This window comes from Diadema antillarum, unplaced genomic scaffold (assembly GCF_040938485.1).
Source record: "Diadema antillarum isolate AM-2024a unplaced genomic scaffold, OU_Dant_1.0 seq00000821_RagTag, whole genome shotgun sequence".
Taxonomy (NCBI): domain Eukaryota; kingdom Metazoa; phylum Echinodermata; class Echinoidea; order Diadematoida; family Diadematidae; genus Diadema; species Diadema antillarum.
Window position 1 is genome coordinate 2,010,571 of NW_027271698.1, and position 26,499 is coordinate 2,037,069.

A 26,499-nucleotide genomic window follows, 5' to 3' on the forward strand; every position below is an offset into this window, starting at 1 on the left:
TTTTCATTATTCCATGAGGACATCACTTTTATCATTTTTTTCAACAGTGCTATGATGTCTTGCCATTTTGTTTGTTAGAGCTCGTGATGTGTCATTCTCAATTAAATGTCATATTCAGTGCTCCTGTTTGCAACACAGTGGCTGTTTCTCTCAGTCTCTGAAGATGTTTAAAAAAAAGCACACAATCAAAAAGAAATATACCATTACAAGTTTCGTCTTATTTTTTGTGATTTAAAAAGAAAAAAAAATGTACAAGCAGACAGGCAAATATTGGCTCTAATAGTGATATTCCATATAGAGCAGTTTTCACAAAAATATGGATTGCCTGATGTATCTTCTGTCAAATTACTAAGTGGAAAATTGCTTTATCAGGCTCAATATTGGCTCTGATATTACATATAAAGCAATTTTCACATACCCTAATTAATGACCTGCCTGAGGTATTCTCTGTCTCCTAATGTGGATGAATCATAGGTAACATGATCAAATTACTAGGTAGAAATTCACTCTATCAGGCTCTTTAAAAAAAAAAAACAACCCCAAAAACTGCAAGCTACATTCATAGCAAACTAATTTACTCCATCTTAAAGTTTGTATTTGACTGTTTAGCTTCTGTCTGAGCAGGGTAATAATGCTAATATCCTAATCCTCTAATGAGACTAAGCTAATATGTGCTCAGCAGATTAACTGCAAGCTTACCAAGCTTGACTTTTGGCATACATATCCCTGTCCTTCCCTGACTTTGGATTTTGACACCTGAGTACAGTACACATGTGGTTGTAGAGTGCTTTCTTCTATATGATTAGACACACACACACAAATGCATACACACACCTACACATATACACAAATAGCACACATACTTTGTAATTGAAAATCTGAACTTCATGGACCTTCATTGATAAGAAGATTTGGCTGAGTGAATACTTGGCCAGGGTTTGAGGTCAGCCCTATTATTTGTGACAAGGTTTTGTTCTCGCTAGTTCCATTTTCCCTGTGTATTTGGTACAAAAAAGCACCCAAACTATTAGCTTATTGCATATGATACCTCCAAATTAGTAAAAATCTTGAAAAGTCATTATGGATAATAGTTTAAGAAATATGTGACTAATTATACAACCATTTTAGTTTGAATGATCATATGAACAAAAATCATCATCTTCTATACAGCTGAGATCATGAACAAGTCCTTAGATGACTAGATTTATGAAGGAATAAAAACCCCAAAAGACATAGAACCATCACAAACAAACTGAGCCACTCTGCACTCTTCAAAGTCTGTGTCTACAGAGTTCATCTGTCAATCTGTAGCATCATATCAAGGCAAGCAACAGGTTAGACTGCAGCTCCACTGCGTAGATAGCTCTTTCTTGCTCTAACATCATGCTGACATACTAACGTAACTCTCTCACTCTGCCCTCATTCCCATGACTTCATTCATGCCATGCAAAAGGTCACAAGTCACGAGCAAGGAGGTTAGCAATAACACTGGCCTACATGCAGATGGCTAGTCCTAAGTGAGCAATGACAGTGGTGGGCTAGTCAAAATTATGATGGACGAGTAAAGATAAATATTTCACAATCATGTGGCAAGTTGCAAAAGATTAGAGCAGCCCCTCCACAGATGACAATATCAGTCTTTTTTATTGTCATTCCAGATGGACCTCACGCAAAAGTTTCAGGCATGTTATACTCATTTGTTGTGTGTGAGCTGTCATCAACTCCAGATTTGTTTTTTTTTGCCCTTGAAAGTACTCCATATCCATGACTCCACTGAAAATATGTCAAGAATATTATATTTGTCCACATTCTCTGAAAGTGAGGAAAATTAATTTCTTCCTTCTCATGCATATTGGTCTTGTTTTTGTGCGTGTTTGCAAGAAATTAAAAATTTGCTACAGAATACAACATCGTGATTATGTGGCCAGGGCAGGTATTTGCAGGTTCCCAGAGGATGCTTTGCCATATTTGCCCTTGACAGGCATGCCCTACTGACTTTTCCAAAAACTAATGCTAATATGATTTCTTTGTTTCGAATATTTGCATATATTTCCACATGTTTACTCAGGATCTTCACTTTGTGTGAAATCTACCCTAAATTATAAACTCCAATCAGTTGTATTTCAGATTTTTGAATTGATCGAGAATTATTATTGAAACTTCCTTTGGCAGACAAGGAAAAGAAATATGCCAAAAAAAGTATCTATTTTTTTAAACCATATAAAACTGCAAATATGTTAAGGGCATTACAAAATATATTTGAATCTTCAAGCAAGGGTCTGTACTCTTAAAATAGGCAAATACCCATTTATTTAATTTGCCCAAGAGTGAATTTCTGGAGCTCTGAGCGAGCAGACAAATCAGTGTGTAGGAAGTGTTGTATATTGGATAGGCCAATATCCAGGCGTTAATCCTATGCATAAGGCCCAGGAAAGATGTCAGAATTCTGTTTGCTGAAGCAGAAATCCTGCCCAGGGTTGAGTGACTAATGCTGCTCCTTTGTTCTTTTCAGTCATATAAAGAATGAATGTGACAGGCATGTGCAGTCACATAGATTAATTTTCAGGATTCATTTGAAAGTTCACAAAGAGCAGCTGTATTTTCCTCTTTTTTTGTTTGTAAGGGGAAAGGGGTTAGGGCATACGCACACACACAAACTCAGAAAACAACAAAAAGCAACCACTCTGCAAAGGTGCGGCCTTTCCAGTCATGCATTGGGTTGATATGACAATGTATTCTCTATGTGCTCACTCTGTATGTCTATTTTGTAAGCCGCACCCCACCACTTGCTGGTTGAGTAATTTGTAGTTGAAAGGAATGGTGTGCGTGATCGCCATGGCGACCCAATTAGACAGCCTCCGATTGTGCAGACAGGTGACCCCGGAGAGATATCTCCAGACCAGACAATATCTGATCTTTACAGACAGATTCGTGTATTGTCCCTTTTCAGAAATGCCAGCTGCGATTGTGATCTCAACGTTTGGCTAGAAAGAGTATGGAAAGCTGGTTGTAAGAATATGTTTATTGGAACATAGTGGTATCTTTTTTTATCTGATGGTAGAAAATGCGGCAGATCAAAAGAGGCATTTGTGTGATCCAGGCTGTACAGGTAGTAATAGGGTATGAGCACAGTGTTCATACTCAAAATACCTACTTAGCTTTTCAAAGCTCCTTAGTATACACAATCAGTTCTTCCTACTCGGTCTAAACATGCTTGCGATCACAAGATCACAGCTTTAGGATGAAAATCAACATACACTGTATATGATTATGAGATATGACAAGTAGATGTTTGAGTGGTCACAAACATATCTACAAAATTATATCAGGAAATATGAATTTACTCTTTAAGCTTGTCCCTTTACTGCGCATTCATTCATGCATGTGCGTAGAACCAGGGTTTTTTCCTTTTTGTCAACTGTGTTTTCATCCAATCTCAAGCAGAGCACGAAATTTCCATAGGAAAGCAAACAAACAAATTTATTTTCTTGGTTTTTTTTTTGTCCACAGTGAAGTGGTGCAGAACATTCTAATTTGTTGGCCATGAAATTGCCTTTGTGTCACACAGTGTGTGCAAACTTCAGCTGGATCGGTTTGTTGATTCTTGCCCGTAGAGGACAGATTTAATCATCTGTCAAGTTTTATATCTGCTTTTTGTGCCATTTTGCTGGGCAGAGAAATGAAGATACTTAACCAACTTTTAACTCAGCCTATGTTAATGAATATGTGCTAATTCACATTACACTAATCTGTCATCAATCTTATAAAAAAGTAGGAATTTCAGGTTGATATCATTTCCGTAAAAGCAATGTCATCCATGCTTTCGTTTCTCATGCAAGAATAAACCATACTAGACACATGTGCACATTTTATTTATTGCTTCATGCTGGTACCATCACTCTATGTCAAACTCAGAATCAGCCAAGCATCAGTTTTTTTTTTTTTTTTTTAAGAACTGATCATTGGTAGATTTGATTCCATGTACTGATATTTTCATGACACTTGCAATCCAAGTTGTAATATGCATCATATTACATCCTCTGTAAAGACTTGCACATGAAATGATGAACTCATGTAAAATCATATTCATATTTTTTTTTCAATGTGAGGTGACTACTTTTTACAAAAATTATGAATTTATCTTTAGTATTGTATAGAATTCAAATTGTAATTGGAGAAAGGTGACAGAGATGAGTTGAAATACTATTTGTTTGTTTTCTGGCTTTAAAAAGAATAAAAAGAAGGACCTGTTCTTTTGATGGATGCTTGTTGCATGGTTCCCTGTACATGAAGCTTGAGAAAAATACCAGCAGCATACTGGTTGCCGCTGATAGGAGTTGACGTGCTATGGAAAGCAAACCTTAATGCTTGTTTATACCAAGGCGCTCTGATCAGGTGCTTTGTAACAAGGCACTCTGATCAGGTGCTTTGTAACAAGGCAGGTGTATAGGATGATCCATACCGGATGGAAGATGAGCTTGACACATGAACGAAAACCTAATCAATCTACTCTTGGCTCTGTTTTCACCCTTCTCCCGTCCCCACCCCCCCCCCCCCTTCACTTCAATCGCCCACACCAGGCACCAGCTGCGTCATACCTGTGGCGGACATCCGCGGCTCAGATTCGGTGAACTACACAAAGGGCGAGAAGGCGCTACGATGCAAGCTGGCCTCCCTCTACCGCCTCGTGGACGTCCACGGCTGGACCCATCTCATATACAACCACATCTCAGTAAGTAGACACCTCCCTCTTGTCTTCACTCCATCTCGCCCACATCGTGTCCTCTTCCTCATGTGACCGAAAGATTTTAATGATGTCTGTCCCTTGGTGGCAAATCTTTGGATCATGTTCTCTGAATAGATGCTCAATTGGATTTCCTTTCCCTGCCCGAAGTGCACGTAGGAGGTGTCTGGTATGGGAGAGGATGAAGATTACGAGATTTGAATGAGAGTGATTGCCTTGGGTTATTGGAGAAGACAGTGAGAACAGTGAGCAGATCACATTCTGTTTGAATGGCGGGGAGAGTGACTGTGACAGTGGAGAGAATTTGAGGTGAAAAATGAGGTTTATGCCATGAAATCACAGAAACCAGATTTCTGTGATATTTGGGGCTGTTTATTTTCATCATAAGTTTTGCCAAAACATTGATGTAAACAAAGATTCAGAGTAGGTCAGAAGGTGGCAAAATCTGGGACAATTATTTTTTCGTTCTGATTGAAGGTGAATCCATGTGAATGTGAATGTTGCTTAGTTGATGATGTGTATAAATAGTTTCCGTCAGTTGAAGTTGGAAGAAAATGAATACAAACAAATTGCCTCATGATTCACTGTCATGCTGCAAACAGATTTAATAACATATGTTCTTATTTTACAACAGCAACAACAACAACACACATCCTTTGTGTACACTAGACACATCACATCAGTCCCTGGGAAATACTCAACCACAATATTTTCTCCCTTCCGGTCGGTCGTACCTAAAGGCTGGTCCGTACTTAAAGGCTGCTCTGTCATTAGTGACGTGAAAAGGCTGCTGTATTTGTATACCTCATTTCAGCCGAGGTCAATTCTCTCACACTCTTGAGCGGTCATTAAAACGGTCAGCATACCTACCTGACAGGGTAGCTACTGGCCTGAAGTTTTCTTCAAGAGTTTTCTGGTGTCGTCGGCTTTGGTTATGTCGCCATCTCAAGTAGTTTGAGGCATTTTTTGAATTGTCAAATGCTTGAATCATCAATTGTCAAATGTCATTGCTTCATTCAAATATATACTAGTAACTGTTTTGGGGCTCAATGAGTATGTTATAAAAAATCTAAGAAGTGAAGATTAGTGACAAGGTTACATATGTTGAATGTACGTACATCAATGCTTAACAATTGCACTGGCCCAACGGTCCCAGACCAGTGAAAATCACCGTTTGGCCAGTAACTTTTGAAGAATTGCCAAATTTACTTGTCCAACATGACCATTTAAAAAAAAAAAAAAATGATAATGATAACATTGTGGGAGCCAGTAAAAAAAAAGGAACGGGACCATTAAATTTTGGGTTCGGATTAGTTAAAAAAAAAAAGAAGGAAAAACTTGGTATCTACATGTAGGCCTAATGGTCTGATAGGGACAGGTGGGACCAGTAGAAAAAAAAAACTGGTTAGATGGCAGCCCTGCATACATGTGTGTGTGTACAGGCTTCATTTCTGTGTGGATGTCATGTGTTCAAATTGGGCATGGAAACATGGATGCATTTTTACGAAAGAGAACAAGTCACCAGTAGAGAACAGTGGTATAAATGGTCCAACTCATATATTTCAAGAGCTCACCCTACTATGTTGTGATAGATGTGTATTTCTGTTTTCAGGGTGACAATCCCTAAATTTTGTCATACGTGTGAAATAAAATTTGAAGGAGAGAAAATTGTCTCTTCCTCAGAGAGGAAAAAAAAAAAGAATAGCTTACAAAGTAATGAGTGAAGAAGGGAAACATACAGCCATGGTCACATGTTGGACAAAATTGATAATGATAGAGAATTAATATTCTGTCTGATTCTCACAGGGGCAGAAAGCTTCCTCCACAAATGTAGCTTGAAATTCAGCTGGCTTTTTATCCCCACCAAGCCCTACTGTCAAAAGTCAATATGGAGTGCTTTTGACAGCAGACGGCACTGAAAAGGTGGAATCATTACAAGTGGCTGGCTGTGCACAAAGCTTTGACCTGTATTCAAGCACTTTTGGTCGTGGAAATGACAATCTGTATAGCTGTTCATCACTCGGCATTCATTTCCTCCTCAATGGCAGATTTTCAACTCAACAGAGCAAATCTGCTGCATGAAATGTTCTATTTTGTATTGCACACTGCTCTCTATATCTTGAATAGTCAGTCTCTCTACAGACCTGGATTACAAAGTGTGGTATATATAGAGTAAAGTTTGGCAGAGCAATGCTGCAAATTCAGATGCCGACAGATTCAGCAGGACTCCCTGTTGAAATCTGGAATGAGAATAGCGTTGGAATGTCAGCTCATATTCCTAGGTAGAGTGCAAACATTTGTTGAGCTGTTCACCATTCTGGACAAACTTTAGAAACATTCAGGTGCAGTTTATTTACCTATTCTAGAGTGGTTGTAATCAGATTGCTGGGTTTACATGTCAAATAGCTTAATTGTGAATGAGAATAGTAGGAATGCCAAAAATGGGACTTATGGACACAGTGTAAGACTCTATCTCACAATTTAGGTGATCAACTTGAATTTGATATAATGAATTGATCATTGGTTGAACACTATTCAGTGTTTATGCACAGTGGTCTTGTTGGCCAGACCCGAGTCTCATAAGCAGGAAATCAGGGGTTCAAAGCAGCAAAGCAGCTCATTATGATGGAAGTGAATCACAGTGTAAACATGATGGTTCATATATTATGTGAGTTATCGGGGTTTATAATCGTCACAACATTAGTCATGAATATTATACAATCAGAGCAGTCGCACATACAAATGTAGCAGTTCAACTAATTTACTAATGGGCAGCACAGTGTACTCTGCTGTATTGGCAATCCTGATTAGACATGATATAGACTAAACAATCCCAATGAGACAAGATAGTGAAATGGGGGGGGGGGGGGTTGGGTGTTGAAGAAGGTAAAGGAGACATTTCAATCGCTGCGCTGTCTTCTTGGAGGGGGGAGGGGGTGACCTCGCAGTTGCCATGGTGATTGTAAACATGGAAACCACCCAATAAGACAAGTGCCAATCATCCCCTCCCTCTGTCTCTTTCTCTTTCATACACACTCTTGCCCAACTGACTCATGGGTCATTAGAACCGGCAGGCTGTCTTGTGATAAAACTAACAAACAGTGCTATCAAACTATCAAACAGTGCAGGCCCAGATTAGAAACCCCTGTCAATGAACTTTACAGATACGAAGTTTCAGTATCATTGAAAATTATTAATTTTGCCATCATGGTAATAGACACAATATGTGTAAATGTAATAAATTAGGAAAGTTCAGCTGCTTTTGTTCTGTAGAAAAAGAGGATACTTTAAATAATTCTTTCTTATGATATTGATGATGAGTTAATAAAAACTGCACTTGCCTTATAACTTACCTCATACAGATATTTAAAGAAAAGAAAAATCATATGTGACCTGCTAGTGCATGTCCTGAAATGACCTTTCAAGAGAGCAGAACCTATGGACAACTTTGTCCTGGCTTGACCTGTGTGTCCTATCCCCAAGGACAAGTGACCTTTGAACTGGACTGAAGGTGATAGTCTACTTTCAAGACTGACATGCTTTATGATTCCTTGCTTCTTGCATGCTGTTAGTTCAGCATATATATATTTTTTTACTATTTTTTTTTTGTTAGGGGGGGGGGAGGGTTTGTAGATCATCTGTAGGGGAATTTAAACAAAGCTTGTCATTACTATAGCTTACTGCCCCCCCCCCCCTCCAATAATACTTTTCACAGTAGTATTGCCCTTAAGACCACTATAACACCAATCTTACCTTTGAAGCATATGACTCTCTGAGCAATTATCGATAATGGTCTAGACATTCTTCAAAAAATAGATCACCTGTTAGGCCCGTGAAAAAAGATAGTTAACAGTCATGATCCATGTCAGATTACACCATGCTTTGTTTTCGTCAAGAAAATTTATATCATACTTTACTTTGAGAATATTTGTTACAGGGCACATACAGAAAGTAGGGAAGATTTTGCCAGAGAACAAATTCAGCAGGACAGGTATGGAATGAGCTTGTTTGGAATGTTGTGAGGTTTTTTGTCGAAAGGAGGCACAAATTTGTTTCTTTTACCAATGTAATTGAAACTGTGTGCTGAAAAAAAAGGATGAAGTAAATTTATGTTTAGTAGCCTGAATTATCAATCAAAAATTGCTTACTCCATCATCCAGAAGGTTTGCCTATCTCAATCTTTGGCCCCAACCATTATTTGATCATCATAATTCTGTTGCTCGTAAATTTGTTTCCAGTGGCCCCATTCCGCTGACGACGGCGCATCTCAGGAGGGATGGGCTGGGCCCAATGAATAGCTTCCCTCAAGAGTACTTTGGAAAGGCATTAGAAAATGGAGATAAAGATGGAGAACAGAGATAGAAGGGTTCCAAAAGCTGACTTGATACCCTGAAAATATACCCACATGATCCTCCTAACCCACAAGTTATCTGGTTACCGGGACGAAATCATAGCACCATGGATTAGTCTGCATCCACAGACCCGATTGTTAAAGTAATATGACTCGGTTACACATACTTTATGTGTGAGAATACCACATCCGAGCCGCTGTCAAATGTGAATCGTAGATGCACCGCTGAGTTCATATTGCAAAGCGAGGGGATCACGGAGGCGCATTTCCTCTTCATCTGTCGTGATTGATGTCGTAGCCTGTTTAAAGCCTTCGCATCAAAGCCGCCCTACATACCACATTTGCCGGTTCTTACTACCAGGCAGAATAATGCAGAGAATAAGAGCAAATCAGCCAAGATCAGCAGAGCACTTTGGCTTCCTAAATGCTATATCAGTTCAACTTGGCACAATATTTCTTGAGATTTTCTTCTTTCTCTAGTTGGCTGTGATACTTTGCCATGCTGAATTCTTATATCTCTCTTGTGTTAGATGAATAGCTATAAGCCTATGATGCTCCAGTTGTTGTTGTATGTGTATATACAACATATCACATGTTTATATACAACGTGTATAACTGTATGTGTACATGTATACATGTATGTGTGTATGTCTGTTTAAACTTGTTTCCTGTTTGTGGGGAAAGAAGAGATGGCAGTCTGTTCGGGTAGACTTTGGGATTAGAGTAGGTTATCAATCTGGGTCTGTCTAGGATATTTGAGTCACCATCTTTTGCACAACACATCAGCTCAGTGCTTTTCCAATAACAAATAGAGATGGATGGAGGGGAGATTATTAGAATAGTGTAGGTTTCCAGAATGGATTTTGCTTGGTGTTAAGAAGAGATCATATCATTCGTTTAGTTACTTTCATCTCAGCAACAGCTATTTATGATATTGTATCTAAAGAGACAGGCAATGAAACATTAATGTGTCCTTGGCCCTGTTGCATAAAAAGAAGCAATCTACAAAAGCTAGAAGAAAATCTAACATAAATCAGGTATCAGCCAATCAAAATTGAGTATTCAGAGACTGAATGTTTGATTTTCTGACTTAGGTTTGATCTCAACTTTAATGCAACAAGGCCCTTGTCACATCTATGGCAGCTTGAGTTCAAGTCTGTGCTTGAATGAGGAGCAAATAAAGCCAAGATGCTGAAAGAAATGTAAAGACCAAAAAATATAGAACAATGATGTAAAAAATATAATAAAAACATGACGACAGTGGAGATAATGAGCAAATTGATTAAAGAATATTTAATTTTACTTTATGTCACTGATGTGACAAGGGATGAAAGCAAAAAATGATAGTATGAAATGCAAGAAATCGAGTGAGTGATGAATGTAAATGATGTTTATATTTCAGTTTGTAAAAACGGTGGGCAGTGGAACAAATGTATTGAGAACTGAGAACGTAGGATAATGATAGAATGAAGAACATAGAGGGATTTCATATTAAAAAAAGGGGAGTGTTCTTTGAAGAGTTAAAACAGACATCTTATCATTTTATATTTCAGAAATTGGTCGATGGCCTTTAGATTTAGTATCAAATGCTTTTGTTTTTTTCCAGACAGGTCGACTGCTTGCCTGCCTTTTACTTTTGTAATGGAGAATGTTCGCTGAGCAAATGTTTGATGCATTAATAGATCATTTATTTTTCAGAGAACAAGCAAAGTAAAACATCCAGTACTGGGATAGGTTGGAAGGTTGTTGCCACCATCTGTTACGTAATCAATCCATGTGTAGCTATTCTATCAATCTGGTGACGTGGCAAGTCGATATTGGGTGTCATTAGAAACATTCAGCCGCCATTTGCATCAAGGTAATTAATTGCTTACATATTGAGTGGCCTTCCTAACGAACATCTCTGTAAACCTACAATTCTCATGTCACAGAATGGTGGCCTCGTTCTATCCTGTAGTCAGCTGATGGGGGGGGGGGGGGGGTTGATGGGAATGTGGATTGTAGCAAGTGTGGGTATGTGGACATGTGTGTGTATGTGTCTATGTATGCACATAGGAGAAGATGTTTTTCAATGCAGTTCATGCCATCCATTACAGAAACACATTCATTTCCATACCACTAGAAAATGGACCAGAACTGTAGGCAGCTGTTTCGAAAACAAATACAAACTCAGTCGGAAAGGTGTAGAGAGATTTTTTTCCCCCTTCCTCTTATCGATACTAGACACTGGCACAGGTGAAGGTGAATTGTGATCTACTTCTCTACTTTGTGTGTGTGTGTGTGTGTCTCCACGTTAGCAGCTGTTTTTTTATACCGAAGTGATACCAAAAAACTGTCCCAATCAGATACAGTACCCCCCCCCCCCCACCAGGTGTTGAAATTTGCAAATATAAATCTGCCAAATAAGGACAGTATAAGTTTTAATCTCTGGGCCATGTGTGAAGTCAGTGACCTCTGTATATTTGATTCTGCTTGAATTATTTGTATCTCATTCATTTTTTTTTGTATGCATTTTCATAATCAAAACAGATGAACAAGGTGTTAGAATCAGTCATCCTTAGAAAGAGGAAAAAAAAACATACATTCCCCCCTCCCAAAAAAATAGACTAAAATAATGAACAATATATTATTTTTGAGTATAAATGATGACTGGTTTTATTCTATTGTAACTCTCTATGATTTATAAATACCAGGCAGCTTCCCAAATAAGCATTAACTTAGAATCTGTATGGTTGGTATGTAAATCAAAAAGTGCTCATATATTCAGTGATGAATTAGCTCTTTATCAATGCAAGTGCGCCCTCCCCCAATAATGTTGATGAAGTTGCGGATATGCAGGTGATAGAACTCAAATCTGATTGATGAGATACAGTCACTGCATGAAGTTTGACTAAGGCAAGAGATTGTTTAATCCTTTCTAGCCCAGAGACTCTGTACAGTGTGTATAATACTATGGGATTTTCTGTGCATATTGACACTCAAGGCCCCAAAGGGTTAATCGAGTAGTGTGATCTGTTTCCCATGTCATTTAGGGTGGGAAATATGTGTGTTTGTGTTGCTGCCAGATGGTTTGGATGTGATATTTACACATTAGACCTTGTAAAGTGACATATTTGATGTACATTTCTGGATGAATGGGAGCAAGCACATTCCAGGTAACATGAGTGAGTGTAAGGTATGTTTTCTTTCCATCGACATCCTAGAGAATGCCGCCCCCATCTTACCAACTGGGAGATGATGCAGGCTCACTTGCATCTCAGTGTGTATGTTTGGTTGCCATGGTGAGAGGAATTTCCCAGGGTGGGAGCCGATCTGAGTCTAGAGTCAACAGAAGCCAAGAGTGCAGTGTACCAGTGCCTGTCTCTCTCCCTTTCTCTCTCTCTCCCCTCTCTGGTCTATTTATCCAACATTTATCAATCTATCTATCTTTCTTTCTATCTGTCTATCTATTCATTTATCTATTTATCCACCCAATGTATCCATCTATCTATCTATGTATCTACCTATCTACCTATTTATCTCTGTATGTATGTTTGTGTATACATACAAACACACACATTCATTCATCCATCTATCTATCTATCTATCTATCTGTCTGTCTGTCTGTCTGTCTGTCTGTCTGTCTGTCTATCTATCTATCTATCTATCTATCTATCTATCTATCTATCTATCTATCTCATGCTTTTTTTGCCATTAATACCATAAACCCTGATGTATAAGGCACACCCTCGACTTTGTACATTGGGCAAAAACACAAAACAAAACCACAGACCCAGGTACTTGCATTCGTGTAAGCTATAAGGCAACCCCAACTTCCGATATTTTTCAGAAAAAAAAATGATGTGGCTTACACATTATGAGTGTTTGCAGTAGTTGTCCAATAATTTATGTCCAATCATTAATAACGGCATACAAACTTCGGAAAACTGTGTATTTATGTACACACAAAATTGGATCACATTTCTCTGTAATTTTTTTTTTTTTTTTTGGAAACTAATTCCGATGTTTGATAATCTCTCACAAATCATTGATGTCGAGACGAGTTGTTTGCTATGTCAATGCAGTTCTGATCCACTGTAGCATCAATGGGATAATGTCCTTTTATATTGGGTTGGGTAGCTATCAAGAATGTCTACATAGAAGACAAATATTGGTTCATATTGTAATCTCATGAAAACTGCCGGAGGCTACCAACTTTACAAACACATTTGGAGCGAAAGAATACAAATGCGACATTTTCCACAGTGCCTAAACACCAAGATAGCCTGAGCAGTATTCATTGTCAAAATGCTTCAGATATTTGCAATGGAATTATGTTTCCAGAGTGTGTCGCAAAAAGAGCATATCTTTTTTCTTTCTTTTTTGATAATGGCAAGATAGAGTATAAGGTAAATGTATAATTGCCAGAACATGCCCATCTATAGTTCTCATTGTTTTTTCAAAAGTCAGGCCAGTTGTAGGATGTATATTGTTGAGTCTATAATAAATAATATTTGGCCACAAGAGTTTGCTTTAAATGGGTATTTTATAATGCATGTTTCTGTCATTATGGTATTGAATTCCTCTATTGTGGTAATTATTGTACCAAAGAAGAGCCCGGATTTGAAGTTTCATATGTCACCAAACCTCAGATATCATTCAGGCCGATTGATCAAACTAGACATTGCCATCTTTCTAGCAGCGCTTGGTAGCTCTGTTTTGTTTGTTTGTTTGCTCGTATTTTTTTAATGGTATGTCCTGTAAAAAGAGAAAACTCATTTGATCGTTGCTATGGAGACGGAGTAGAATATCGGAGTAGATGACATTGATACCGTGGTCGTGATGAGAAAGACATCTGTGAGATGTAGGAAGATCGGCCCCTCCCTCCTGTCAGCGGATTGCTCCATCCAAGATGTTTTTTTTTTTTTTTGCGTCCTAATCAAATCAGAAAAGTTTTTGTAAGATGATAACTCTAGCGATGTACATGACACGCGTATGGTGTGAGTCCAGTATTCATGGATTGGAGTAGTGTATCTGTCGGGAATTCCGTCTTTAGAAGACGCACATTCTTTTTTTGATTGCCCTTTTTTTTTCGGGGGAGGGGATGGGAGGAGGAGAGACGGGAGGGGAGGGGAGGGATGGATGGATGGATGCAGGGTTATCACCAAGGAGCTCCTCAAAATAGATGCGCCATGTCGGTCCTCCTGTCCACGATACGTTTGGCGGCCTGAGATCGACAAGGCTGATGATGGGATGGTCTGATGGTCACAAGGATTCAGGGATGATTACGAGAGATGACGTAGCACAAGGAAAATAAAAGATCCCAGTAAAAATGGAAGTTTCAGCAGATTTGTGGATATCTAGACTGTGACTACATTACATCAGAGATCTAGAGGCCAAAGTGAAGGATTTTTCAGGGGGGGGGGGTGTGATACTATGTTTTCCATTAAAGTTATAAATGATAATAAGTAGGTGATGGAGATATTAAAGGATACCATGTCCTAGTTTGTAGTATTCTACATTTTCTGTAACATTTTTGTGGGGATGACAAGGTGGTTCTTTCACCAGGATTGTACAAAATGATTATTTCATGAGGGTTGTGTAAAGGCGTGTGCCACCTATGTTTTCTTTTCATTTGTGTAAAGGTATGAGTTTTATGCTCCGGAGGAGGGTGTTTTAAAAATGATCAATGTGGTACATTATTGTAGATGGGGTCACGTTTCAAGACTCTCAAAAGTACAAGTGTGTAGCCATATGTATGATCATTTGTGTGCTTTGTGTATGTATGTGTATGTATGTATGTATGTATGTATGTATGTGTTCAAGTGCATATGCTGGGTATGTCCTATGTATACATTGTATGTGTGGGTGTTTGTGTGTGTATGTATGTGTGTCTATATATCTCTGTGTGTCTATGTGCTTCGCTATGTCTTTGCAAGTGTCTGTATGGTGTATGTGTGCCTGTGGATGTATGTGCATGCATGGCCACATCTGTGATATTAAGTTAGGGTCTGAATATGAGGTTATTGAATCTCCAGGTCAGCGGTATAACATCTGTCAAAGGAATTGCCATTTATCATGTTACACTCCATTGACCAGCGCTCAAGAGTAGCCATCCGTTTGTCTGCGATGTGTCATCCCTTTCCGCATTCATTATCATTATTTTGAATTTTTCTCTCTTTTAAAGTCCCAGTGTAGCTAGGGTGATAAAACATAATTTTATTTAATATTATATTGTTTTGATTTTTGCGTTGAAAACGAAATGAAATGCAAGAAAAATATGAAGATATTGATACTTTTTTTGTGACATAACAAAAGAATCGCACGTTACATTGTGATTGCCCAAGATACTAGTAGCATATTTCCAATATGTAGGCCTGTATTAACAGCTGTTGTTTTCGTGAATCACAATCAGGTCACAAGTTCAACAATACACAAAAATATTGCAAACGGACAGGTATTAGTGTACTTCCTGAATCGCAAAAATGTCTGTGACATCCTTATTCGTGAAAATATCTGTAAGCGAAAATAACAGCTTTTAGAGTATCCTTTGTTTGTATCTTTACTAAATTTTCATTTCTAAAAGTCTAACAATTTCAAATCGAGGACTTCTCTATTACCTAATGTTCCAGGAAATAGAGAAAGTAGACAACTCTCACTCAGATCCTACATGCAGTTAAAATGAAAACAGAGCATCTTGATGTTTTCTTCAGTCCTCTATGTACTCAATAAAGAGTACACAATAATGATGCTATTTTGCCAGTAGGTACCTATAGCTTGTGTGGTGCTCACTTGCCATCCGCTCCCCCACTTAGCAAGAGCTGCTCTTGATGCAGAAATTTATTCATACGTGAAGTGCACTCCGTCTAGTACATGTTATATGTAGTAGGTGAATGCCGAGTTGTGGGCCTTCCATTTTCAGAATAAACATGCATCTAGTCGTTTGCCCTCGCCCCGGTGCAGTCAAGCTTCGGGGGGCGAGAGGCCCAGCCCGGAAGATGCTATAGAACCTGTCGTTGGCCAACTCGGCATCGATTTGCCCGAGCTATAGGGATATTTGCTCAAAGAATATCTGATGGAATCTAATTTAGCATCCGTTGGCAGACAGTGTGTGCATAGCTAGGTATGGCTGCCTGACTAGACAGTCCGTTTCTCTATTTCCACACGTTGGTATAGCTTTAATACGAAGCTACCTCTCTTGTTCTGTGAGGGGCCCCCTCCCTCTTCCGCCCAGGATCTAATGAGACAATGTGGACATTACTTTGATGTGGGTTTATATGTAAATATGTACGTGATGTGAGTGTAAGTGTGTGTGTGTGTGTGTGTGTATGTGTGTGTGTGTGTGTGTGTGTGTGTGTGTGTGTGTGTGTGCGTGTGTTTTAAGAGTGTAAGGCAGCTGGGTGTGTACAAGCTAAAACACATCATGGACCCAGATAGATAATGTCAAGGTAACACATACCTGGCACAGGTATTGATAAGTCTTTTCACGAGGGTTTTGCGATGCCTCATACCGTGGCTGACTGTGCATATTTGAGGAGGTAACGATGCATACTCAGCATAGCTAATGAGTGAGAGGGATGGAAGTAAACTGATTCACAGTCCCGTCATCTTGTTGGCTGATGGTACAGTGAGCTTACTGGATGGTGGGTAATGTGGATGGGTATATTGAGTGAGTTATACCGCAGATGAGGAAAGTGAAACCGTAGGTGCCTTCACATTGGAATTACCGGTGTATCAAATACCACCGGTAGTTTGTTGGCGCCATTCTGATCTCATTGGCAAAATACCATGGTAATAGATACAGCAGTAGTTCAGTTGGTATCATTCTCATTCATGAAATGCTTTTGGTATTTCTGACCCGAAAGTACACCTCTCCTGCGCGTACGCATCTCCTGTAGGAAGAAGACAGGACGTGTGTGGAGTCACGTGAGAAATACACCGCTGTACGGTGTGTGTTATTTCGTGACTTGATTCCCACCCGAGTCTCGCAGGTGTATTTTGCATGAAGTTTGAATTACCACTGTAAATACCACAATATTTTGTGATACATTTTACCGTATATTTCGTGGTGTATTTGTGTTCGTATTATGTAGTACTCTGGAAATACTGCGGTATTGAGCGGTAAGTGTGAATGTGCCTGTGTACAATGGGGCTGACAGAGTTACCAGCATTCAGGCAGGTGGAAGGGGGGTGTGGGAGAGCTGGTGTTGACTTTCTCACATATTACTTGCACAGATTATGTGTGTAAATGAGATGGCTTCACCTCAGATGACTGCAAGTATATGAGGGAAACATGGTCGGTAATGAAAGTGAAATGTATACTGTGGTGTGAGTGATTTACGAGCATTAGGGAGGATGAGATAGGATGGGTTACCGGGGACTGAGCTTTCTCTCTCTCTTTTTTTATACCAACCATCGGAGAGCGGGAGACACCTAGAGATGGGTTTGCCTCAAATGACATGAGTAAACATTTGGCTGCGACAACAGACGCCATCCCCTACACATCGCTGAGTTACAACAACTGGCATTGTAATGGAATGAGTCATGGGGATGGAGTGAGAGAGGGATTCAACCTCGTACCTGGGTCCTGCTGGGAAAATTTACTCTTGATGAAAAAGAGGTGTAAGAGAGAAATTTGAGAAGGGGAGAGAGAGTTAGAGTGAAAATTGTATGCTCATGTCTGTAGATAGGAGTAGCAAACATGATACTAGATAGATAGACCAACAGATAGATAGATAGATAGATAGATAGATAGATAGATAGATAGATAGACAGACAGATAGGTAGAAAGATAGATAGATAGATAGATAGATAGATAGATAGATAGATAGATAGAAAGATATAAATATATAGATAGACCAACAGATAGACGGATGGATAGGTAGATGTATAGAGGGAAAGACACAGAAAGAAAAGACATATATAATGCATGCATGTATTTGGATGGGCTTACATGAGAGAAAAGGAGGAGGAAGATAGATTGAATGTGTGATGAGCAAAAAGTTCTTGCTTGTAGATTGGACAGAGAAAAAAATGAACACAAAGGGGAAAAGAACAGACCAGCTAAGAAAGAAGAAAAATGAATGTAGGAGAATGTTTTTTAATGTGTGTACCGAAGTAAGATAGAGGAATGAAAGATGAAGATAAGAACAGAAAAGGAAAAGGAATTAGGTTTTGCATTTTTCCAGTATAGCTATGAAAAAAAAAAGGGAAGAGGAGGGGAGAAGAGAAGAAATATATATTTGATAGAAAAAGTACTACATTAATGTGTGAAGATGGGATAGAGGGTTGGAAGAAAGAGAAGAAGAGAAGAAGAATGGAAGAGATTGTGTATTTGTGTATGGAGATAGTGGGCTGCGGAGCTGACTGGATTTACTCCGACTGTAAGCATGTGTGACAGGTCGACGGAAACACAGAATAAACTTAGTACACCTGTGTCGGGGGATAGTGGGGCGAAAGCGGACCGAAGTGTTTAGACCGAAAGGGAGTGCAAACTTTATTTGAGATGACACACTGTGGAGAGTGAAGAGAGAGATGATACTACGAGAGAAGAGAAGAAAGAAAGTGGAAGAAGGGAGCAAGTAATTGAGAGATTGGACGGGAGCTGAAGAAGAGATGACATGTGGTATTTTGGGAACATGGAGAACATATACAGACCAATGGAGATGGCTTGCAAGTGATGCATTTACAAAAAGACATTAACCCTTTGAATGTCCGGCTCTATGTGTGATTCCTATCAACTTTTGACCTTACAAGCAACTCTGTCAAACTTCACATGAGATATTCATATTCTGCATGTATGATTTGAATACTCTTGTGCATCAGTTTGGAAGAGATAATTACTCTTGGCTTGAATCAGTAGCTTTTCCTGTATTGTTTGGAAATTTGAAAGACTCACAGGTATTAGGTACATGTACTGTGTGCAGTGATAGAAATTACATGGCAGCTTTCCATGAAGAGCAAAGAAACTGGAAGTAAATGTAATATTTTTTGTAGATCATATGGATTATTACAAGACTGAAATTATGATGAGCTTTGTCTTTTAAGGTGATCTGCTGTAGACCTGCAGATCACCTCTTGTTTTCATCAGAATGTCCTTCCTTTCTTTCTTTAGTCATTTATTTCATTATGAATATCATGATTATATCATTTGAAAAGCAAAATATCTCATCAACATGAAATATTCAGCCTTGCTTGGCCTTGGTCAGGAAGAGAAAACCTTGCCTTTTCAGCATGATCCCTCAACTGTTAGTTCCTCTTGACACCATTTTGTGAAAATACATTATCGATCCTATCTTCATAAACCGTACGTCATGAATTGAACTAGCAAGCATCTGATGCCGCTACCTTTGTTACCTTGACTCCCTCAGCATTTATCCACCTGTATCATCATCATCTTTCCTTTTTGTTCCCCGAAACCAAAACTAGGCCCGGGTGAGCAAGGAGCAGGACCACTTCCTGATCAACCCCTTTGGCCTGCTCTACCACGAGGTCACTGCCTCGTCCCTCATCAAGGTGGACTCCGTCGGCAACATCATCGACCATGGCACCACCACCTACGGGCCCAACCTGGCCGGCTTCACGCTGCACTCGGCCATCCACAATGCCAGACCCGACGTCAAGTGCATCCTCCATGCTCACACACCTGTTGCTGCTGCTGTGAGTACTCCAGGGGGTTTTCTTGTTGCTTTGTTATGCTATCATTTGATTTGCTTTGTTGTGTTTTTTTTTTTTTTTTTGCTCTTATCTGAGCAAATAGTGATGCCCCCGTAAGAAATTATATTTTGAAAAAGGGGTAAATGTCAAAGAGTTTTGTTTTTTTGTTTTTGCAAAGATCGGTTGGGATCACGATGAAAGTATAATCAGCATTAGTGTGACACTCTCATTGCAATTATCGTCATTACCACCACCACCACCCCCACCGCTGTCGTCGTTGTCGTCTTCATCGTCATCATCATCATTATCTTCATCTTCATCATCATCATCTGAATTGTACAGTGCATAGAGAAGCATGTGCTTATTATGTGCTTTGTAAATGTATTATTATTATTATCATCATCATCATCATCATCATCATCATCATCATCACTTTTACCAATATCACCATCATTAGTATCATCGTCTTATCTTTGTAACCTAAACAATAGGATATGATCATCATCACCACCATTCTCAGTGTCATCACCACCTGCTAGCAGTTTCTTTCATTAGTTGACTGAGCTAGGATTGAGGTAATAGATCACTGAAAGTATAGGTGAAATCATCCAAATACCTTAGATTTTCACTGGCTTGGGAATTTTGTTTTACTAACTTCTCTCATCTATAATTTGTCAAGGTACTTTCTCCTCTGATGCCCTTTTACAACACACTGGATGATCTATATTGGTTTTCAAAGATAACATTGTCATAGTGTATTTAGTAATTGCTGTTTGAAGTCTGTTTGCAACTTGACATTTTTCCCTTGCCCCCCCCCCCCCCAGGTCTCTGCCATGCAGTGTGGATTGCTGCCAATCTGCCAGGAGGCCCTCATCGTCGGCGAGTGCGCCTACTACGACTACAAGGGCATCGTGATCGACGATGAGCAGAAGGATGCGATCATCCGGGCGCTGGGCCCCAAGAAGCGGGTGCTGTTCCTGCGCAACCATGGCGTCGTCTGCTGTGGACAGACCATCGAGGAAGCCTACTACCTCGCGGTCAATGTCATGACAGCATGCGACACGCAGGTGGGAAGAAAAAAACAACAGCAGTACAGGGCACTCCAGTTGCAATGAAAACAGTTATAACAGAATTTTGTTGCGACAAAGTAAAATTTCAAGCCCCATAATTATCATTACTAACATCTATGATGCAAAATTACTCCCTTTGAATGTACAAAATTTCGATGTAATGAAAGAAAATTGTCAGTGCCATTAACTTCGATATTTTAAAAGGATTCGCCTGTACTGCAAAAATGGGAAGTGCTGAGCCCTGTTACATTAAAAGAATATTCAGACTGTGTTGATTGTAAATCTGTCAAAAATTGCAATTTGCTTCCAAATCAGTTGCAGCTAGTAAAGAATCAACGGCAAGTTGTAAGTTGCCATGGATGTGCAAGCAAGCAGTCATACTTGACATCAAATTTATGAATATAAGTTGTTGTTAGATAAACAAGATATGACTCCCTGCCATGAAAGTAATTTCACAGATACTGGGAAGTTAGAATTGTAATGCAAAGATACCTAAATTGTTATATATTTCTTGTGTCGGTATTATGAAATCAATACAATTCTTACAGATTGATCACAATTTCAGTTTGGTCTTTATGTTGGGACAGATATTTTCAATTAAATGCGAGTTGAAAATAATTGGAGATTATTCTGCATTCTGGAGGTGGTACCTTGGGATGTGTCATCTATTAATTCTTGAACCAGTGATTGCTGCGTTTGTGAAAATGGTTGAGTCATAAAATCACTTAATTTGTAACTACTTCAAGAAGCAGTTTGTAGCACATTTATATGGTATCATGTCTGCCAATAGAATAAGTACCCAATGGCTTTTGCATCCTGTCTCTACTAATGCAAATTAGTTTCATGCAATACAAAACAATAATATATTTCATGAGGTGATCAAAATCTACAACCATTCAGGATTTGATCGTGTATAAATCACTCTGTGTAGTGCATAGCTTATTCCTGTCACCAAATCATCCTGGCTACTTCATAACGTTTGTCTTAAGTAAGTAAAAGTTGCACCAAATAGATGACATAATGATCATTGAATTGCACCCAGAATTTAAATGAATTCCACCCGCTTCCCTGCCCAGGTCCGAGCGATGTCAGCGGGCATCGACCAGCTCATCCAGGTCTCTGAGGAGATCGCAGAGAAGACCCGGGAGGTGGCATCTCAGGGTGGCGGAGGGGTCACTGGCGACGACCAGATCAAGAAGTGGCGCTGGGGCGAGCTGGAGTTTGAGGCCATGATGAGACAACTGGACAACATGGTAAGTATGAGTGTCTGCCACAGAGATATAGCAGGCAACACTTCAAGCAACTGCACCATTTAAAGTAGCCCAAATGGTTGAAAGCAACTATGACTGTTGTAGCAAATGTAGCTGTGGTAAGCAACTCTTCAATGTCTACTGTATGTCTCTGACCCAAGGTGAGAAAGATAGTGTGAATATGCTAAAAGCACTATGGAAATGGACATACTAAGATGAAGAGGCTTGAACCAGTGACCCCACTACAGAGTGCCATTTGGTGTTACCACTGCATCACAGCTCTTGTTAAGTTTATAGGTTTATGGAGCTCTTGTGATATTTACTTACAATCAGTGTGTAACTGAATATGACTTGCTCAAGATAATTTGTAATTCTCTGCAAGAAGCGGCTGCTAGCTTTAGAGGAATGCATGATTCTGGGTATTCTCGGTCCTTCATTACTCATCGCTTCTCTCGTGATATTTCCTTGCCCCACAGGGACACAGAACAGGCTACATCTACCACAACCCCCTTGTCAGGTCTGACCCGAAGCCACGCAGCGACGTAGCCTACCCAGCCGTGTCGACTGGCGTCACATACATCTACGACGACGACGTCGACGCCAGCAAGTACGAGTCGCCGCTGAAGATGCTGAACAGGAAAAAGGCGAACGAGAAGACCAAATGGATGAACACGCCAAACACCTACTCCAAGGTGGAAGTACCCGTGGAGCAGAACGGGGATGAGAGTCCTAAGACAAAGACAAAGGTATGAATGATGTCCTCTTCGAGCAGACACTCCGAAGGCATGATGCTGAGCTACCGAGGCTCTCTGATTCCAAGGGACGCTCCCTGAATCTTCCCGATATTAATGAGTTCATGTTGAAAGCACTGCATAGTGTATCCGTTTTAAGATATGTATAAAGTCACCAAAGCATCAGAGATGCTTGATAGTCACCTGTGCACTGTATGGGAGCCATTGCTTCTATCCATATTCATCTGCTTTCCTGTCGCAAAAAATACTGATAGAGAGGGAAATTAGATTGGGGTAGAGCAGCAAAAGAAAATATTAGTCAGATGAAAAGGAGCACATGAATTGTATTGTTTGCAGTGCTGTTTTGTATCAAATGTTCACCTAACCAGATCTGCATGTTTGACCTTTCAGTGGGTAAGTGAGAAGGACGCCACAGCGGGTGAGTCAGTCAAGATCCAGGACCCCCAGCAGTTTGCCAAACAGAGCGACAACCCTCGCGAGTTCAAGACCAAGGCCAAATCGGTGAGTACTGGAGTTCTGGAAAGGGGGCCTCTTATGAGAAGAACTGGGTAGGACAGCTTATGACAGAGTAAGGTCAGGGTAGGGAATCTTTTGTCAGGACAAGATGTCCAAGATGCATGTCTTGGACTTCAGTAATCTATAAATGCTGTGAAGTAGTGGAGAGATGGGGCTTGCCTATGACAGCAAGTGCTTTGGGAAACCCAGGGAGTATATCATATTATATAGATGATGACTGGCGGGGTAGGGAACATACCAAATGTTCCACCCGAAGGGTTTGAAATGCCATTGAGGGAGGTTATAAGTCCCGAGACGAAGTCGAGGGACCTATAACATCCCGAAATAGCATTTCAAACCCTGAGGGTGGAACGTTTGGTACATGTTCCCGACAACAAAAGTCATCATCTGTTATATTATATGGGTTAGTCAAATACGTCAACGTCAACCACCCAGCACAACGCACTCAATCGCTTTCGTCGCGTGGTCGCGCAGAGCCAAATTCACTGTGCGCACGCGGTCCTATAGGCCCTCTGTCATTTGTTACGTGAAAATGTTTTCCCATGGGAGAACATTCACAAGAATGTTCGCCCATGGGCGAACATAACGAATGTTCCTCCATCACGTGACTGTGTTCAGCCAATCACTAACTGGTATTTGACTAACCCATTTGATATAAGCAGATGTAATCGTAATTTAATGGATCAAAATTGTGGCAATAAGGAGGACACTCATGAGTGGTTCCCGTAACGCTGTACTACATTGAGAAATACGGGTGAGTTGATGGGGACTGCTTGAAAGTGAGATATTGCTTCTGACCAATGATGTGATATCATGATTATCAAAGGATCATCTGCAACAGTGACGGTGATAATTTCGATGATTTCAGTAACGATTGCTCGTAAAGACAATGGTATTATAATCATATTGCTCATGATAGTTAAAACGATGATCATTAGAATTAGAAAGAAGTTTGTGGAAACAATGAATGAGAAAGTATGCTAATTGATTTTGATTTTTAGAGTAATGAAGGGTAGAATCCTTACTGCGACATCTTCAAAACCTCTTATGATCTCAACAACAGGTGACTGCAGAGCACTTCAAAGACAACACCAACCCAGGACCCACTTCACAAGTACTGGCAGGAATCGATGATGGACGTAAAGTGCAGGTAACCCTACATTTTTTCTCTTACCCCTCTTTCTTAACACCGGCATCATCGACAAACATGTATAATATCTCATGATATTGTGTGAAGTGCCTAGAGGCATTTGTATATTAAAATGCTTGGCTGGTTTCCCATCATCGCAATATGGGCTGGACATTGAAATAATATGTGTGCTTTTAACAAGATATATGCACATGTGGTAAAAACAGGAGAATGTATCTCTGTGTGATGTCATAATGATGGAAACACACAGCCATGTAACACAGTGTGTATCTAACACAAAATTAGATGCATGATTGTGCTTCCTGCAAACAAAAAAGAAAAAGAAATGTCTAAAATCATCAATTGTATTCATTCATTTGGGGCCTCAAGAATAAATTATGTATATTAACAGAAAAAGAAGGTCGTTCAGGAGGGGAGAGTGGAAGATTGACGTGAATGTGGAAGTTTAGCCCAGGTACAGGCTTCTTTGCCGGAACCATTGAACGATTTAGTGTAGAATGCACTTTGCATGTCTCAAGAAATTAACCTCTGGATGGAATGGTGATTATCGTTTGAATAGCATGTACATCCATGATTTGATTTCACCAACCTGAGTGGGTGTTATTTTTTTTTCCATTTTTGTTTGTTTGTTTTTTTGCATTTGAGATCATCCATTTACGTTATCCATTGCTATGTCTTAAAATTTTATTTGAGAATGATGAGATGTAAGTTTTTTTAATGTTTTGAACTGTATAGCTTTCACCTAATATGATGACTTGGTTATAGTATCGTAATATGCACGATATTATTGAAAACGACACACTGACTCACATGAGACTATTCATGCATGTGTTACAATTCAGAATCACGGAAGCAGTTGACGTGTGGAATACAAAAGGGAATTATGAAATACATTCATGATATTTAGCAATATGTAAAAATGAAGTGAGTTGATCGAAAATGTAAATAGATTAGAAAAGAATCATCTCAGTCATTTTGTGAAATTGTTTGGCACATGTATTTTTGTTAGAATATGGTAATTGGGTTGTTTGAAAATTTTTTGGTCAATATATGATCACATCATGTTACATGATTTAGGATATCAACATTTCTAATGAGACTTTATTATGACAAATTCTGTGTGATTACGTTATTGATACCCAAATGGAAATCGGTTGGAATCAGTCAATGAATAAGACTTTAATTGTTAAGCTCTACCTAAACAGAAAAGTTTGGGAAGTTGATGTTGAATGTAGCTCGGACATCTGTTGGTGCATTAATCAAACATATGAAATTGTGACATGCTTCAGTATTCATTTCTTATTTAGTGACTGATCTTTTTTAGTGGTGTGACTACAGTGACTGTGAAATGTCCTCCAGAAGAATGGTAGCTGCCTCTTAACTCTTCCCCCTTCATCATGCCTCTTTACCTAGAAATCACCACCAACACAGCTTTTAGTGTTGACCCTTCAAAAAGAAACGTGAAAAATGATTGCTAACTTCATGTAGGCAAGATGATTTAGAGAGTCAATTCCGCTGTAGATGAGCTGCCTCGATTGTGTGGTAGTCAGTCTAGCGCACTGTGAATCTCTGGCTTCATCATGCACCAGTGTCGGTTATCACTGTAGACAGTCAGATTTTGTGCGCGTCCACCGACCGTCCAAAGGAAACCGTTGGCACAGAGTGGAACCAATATCAGTTAAGATGCGTGATAAATTTCTGTGATTATTTGTAGACTAAAAGAACCCCCTCTCCAATCATTCGAGGTGTCATCAAATTTGTGGACCATAAACAGTCAATAGCCATAGGGCCAGGGCATTATAAAGGATATTGCTCAGACTTGCCAATATGGACGTTCGGGCAAGAAACCCATATATGTTTAACAGTGAAGTGCCCATTCATATAACTTGTGGGACAGTAAGTTTTAGGTACCCTATTCAAGGACACAAGTGGTTTTAGCAAGCTGTTCTAGGAAATAAACTTGCTCTACAAGGATCTGATTGAATTGCTAAAGCCTTCTGGACTTAGAAAGATATATTATGCAGTCATTTA

The 26,499-nt window shown here is 39.5% G+C and overlaps 1 protein-coding gene across 5 annotated transcripts in view; it reads left to right on the top strand.

The window, feature by feature from the left end:
• The window catches only part of LOC139739849 (gamma-adducin-like), a 119,637-nt gene that overhangs the window by 78,475 nt on the left and 14,663 nt on the right, over positions 1–26,499 (top strand). For all 5 annotated transcript variants that reach the window (XM_071650444.1, XM_071650448.1, XM_071650447.1 and 2 more), the window contains 7 exons: positions 4,581–4,732; positions 19,503–19,733; positions 20,555–20,797; positions 21,877–22,053; positions 22,527–22,796; positions 23,193–23,303; positions 24,382–24,468. In XM_071650444.1, the coding sequence (XP_071506545.1) occupies positions 4,581–4,732; positions 19,503–19,733; positions 20,555–20,797; positions 21,877–22,053; positions 22,527–22,796; positions 23,193–23,303; positions 24,382–24,468 (1,271 nt within the window). The remainder of the gene's footprint in view (positions 1–4,580; positions 4,733–19,502; positions 19,734–20,554; positions 20,798–21,876; positions 22,054–22,526; positions 22,797–23,192; positions 23,304–24,381; positions 24,469–26,499) is intronic.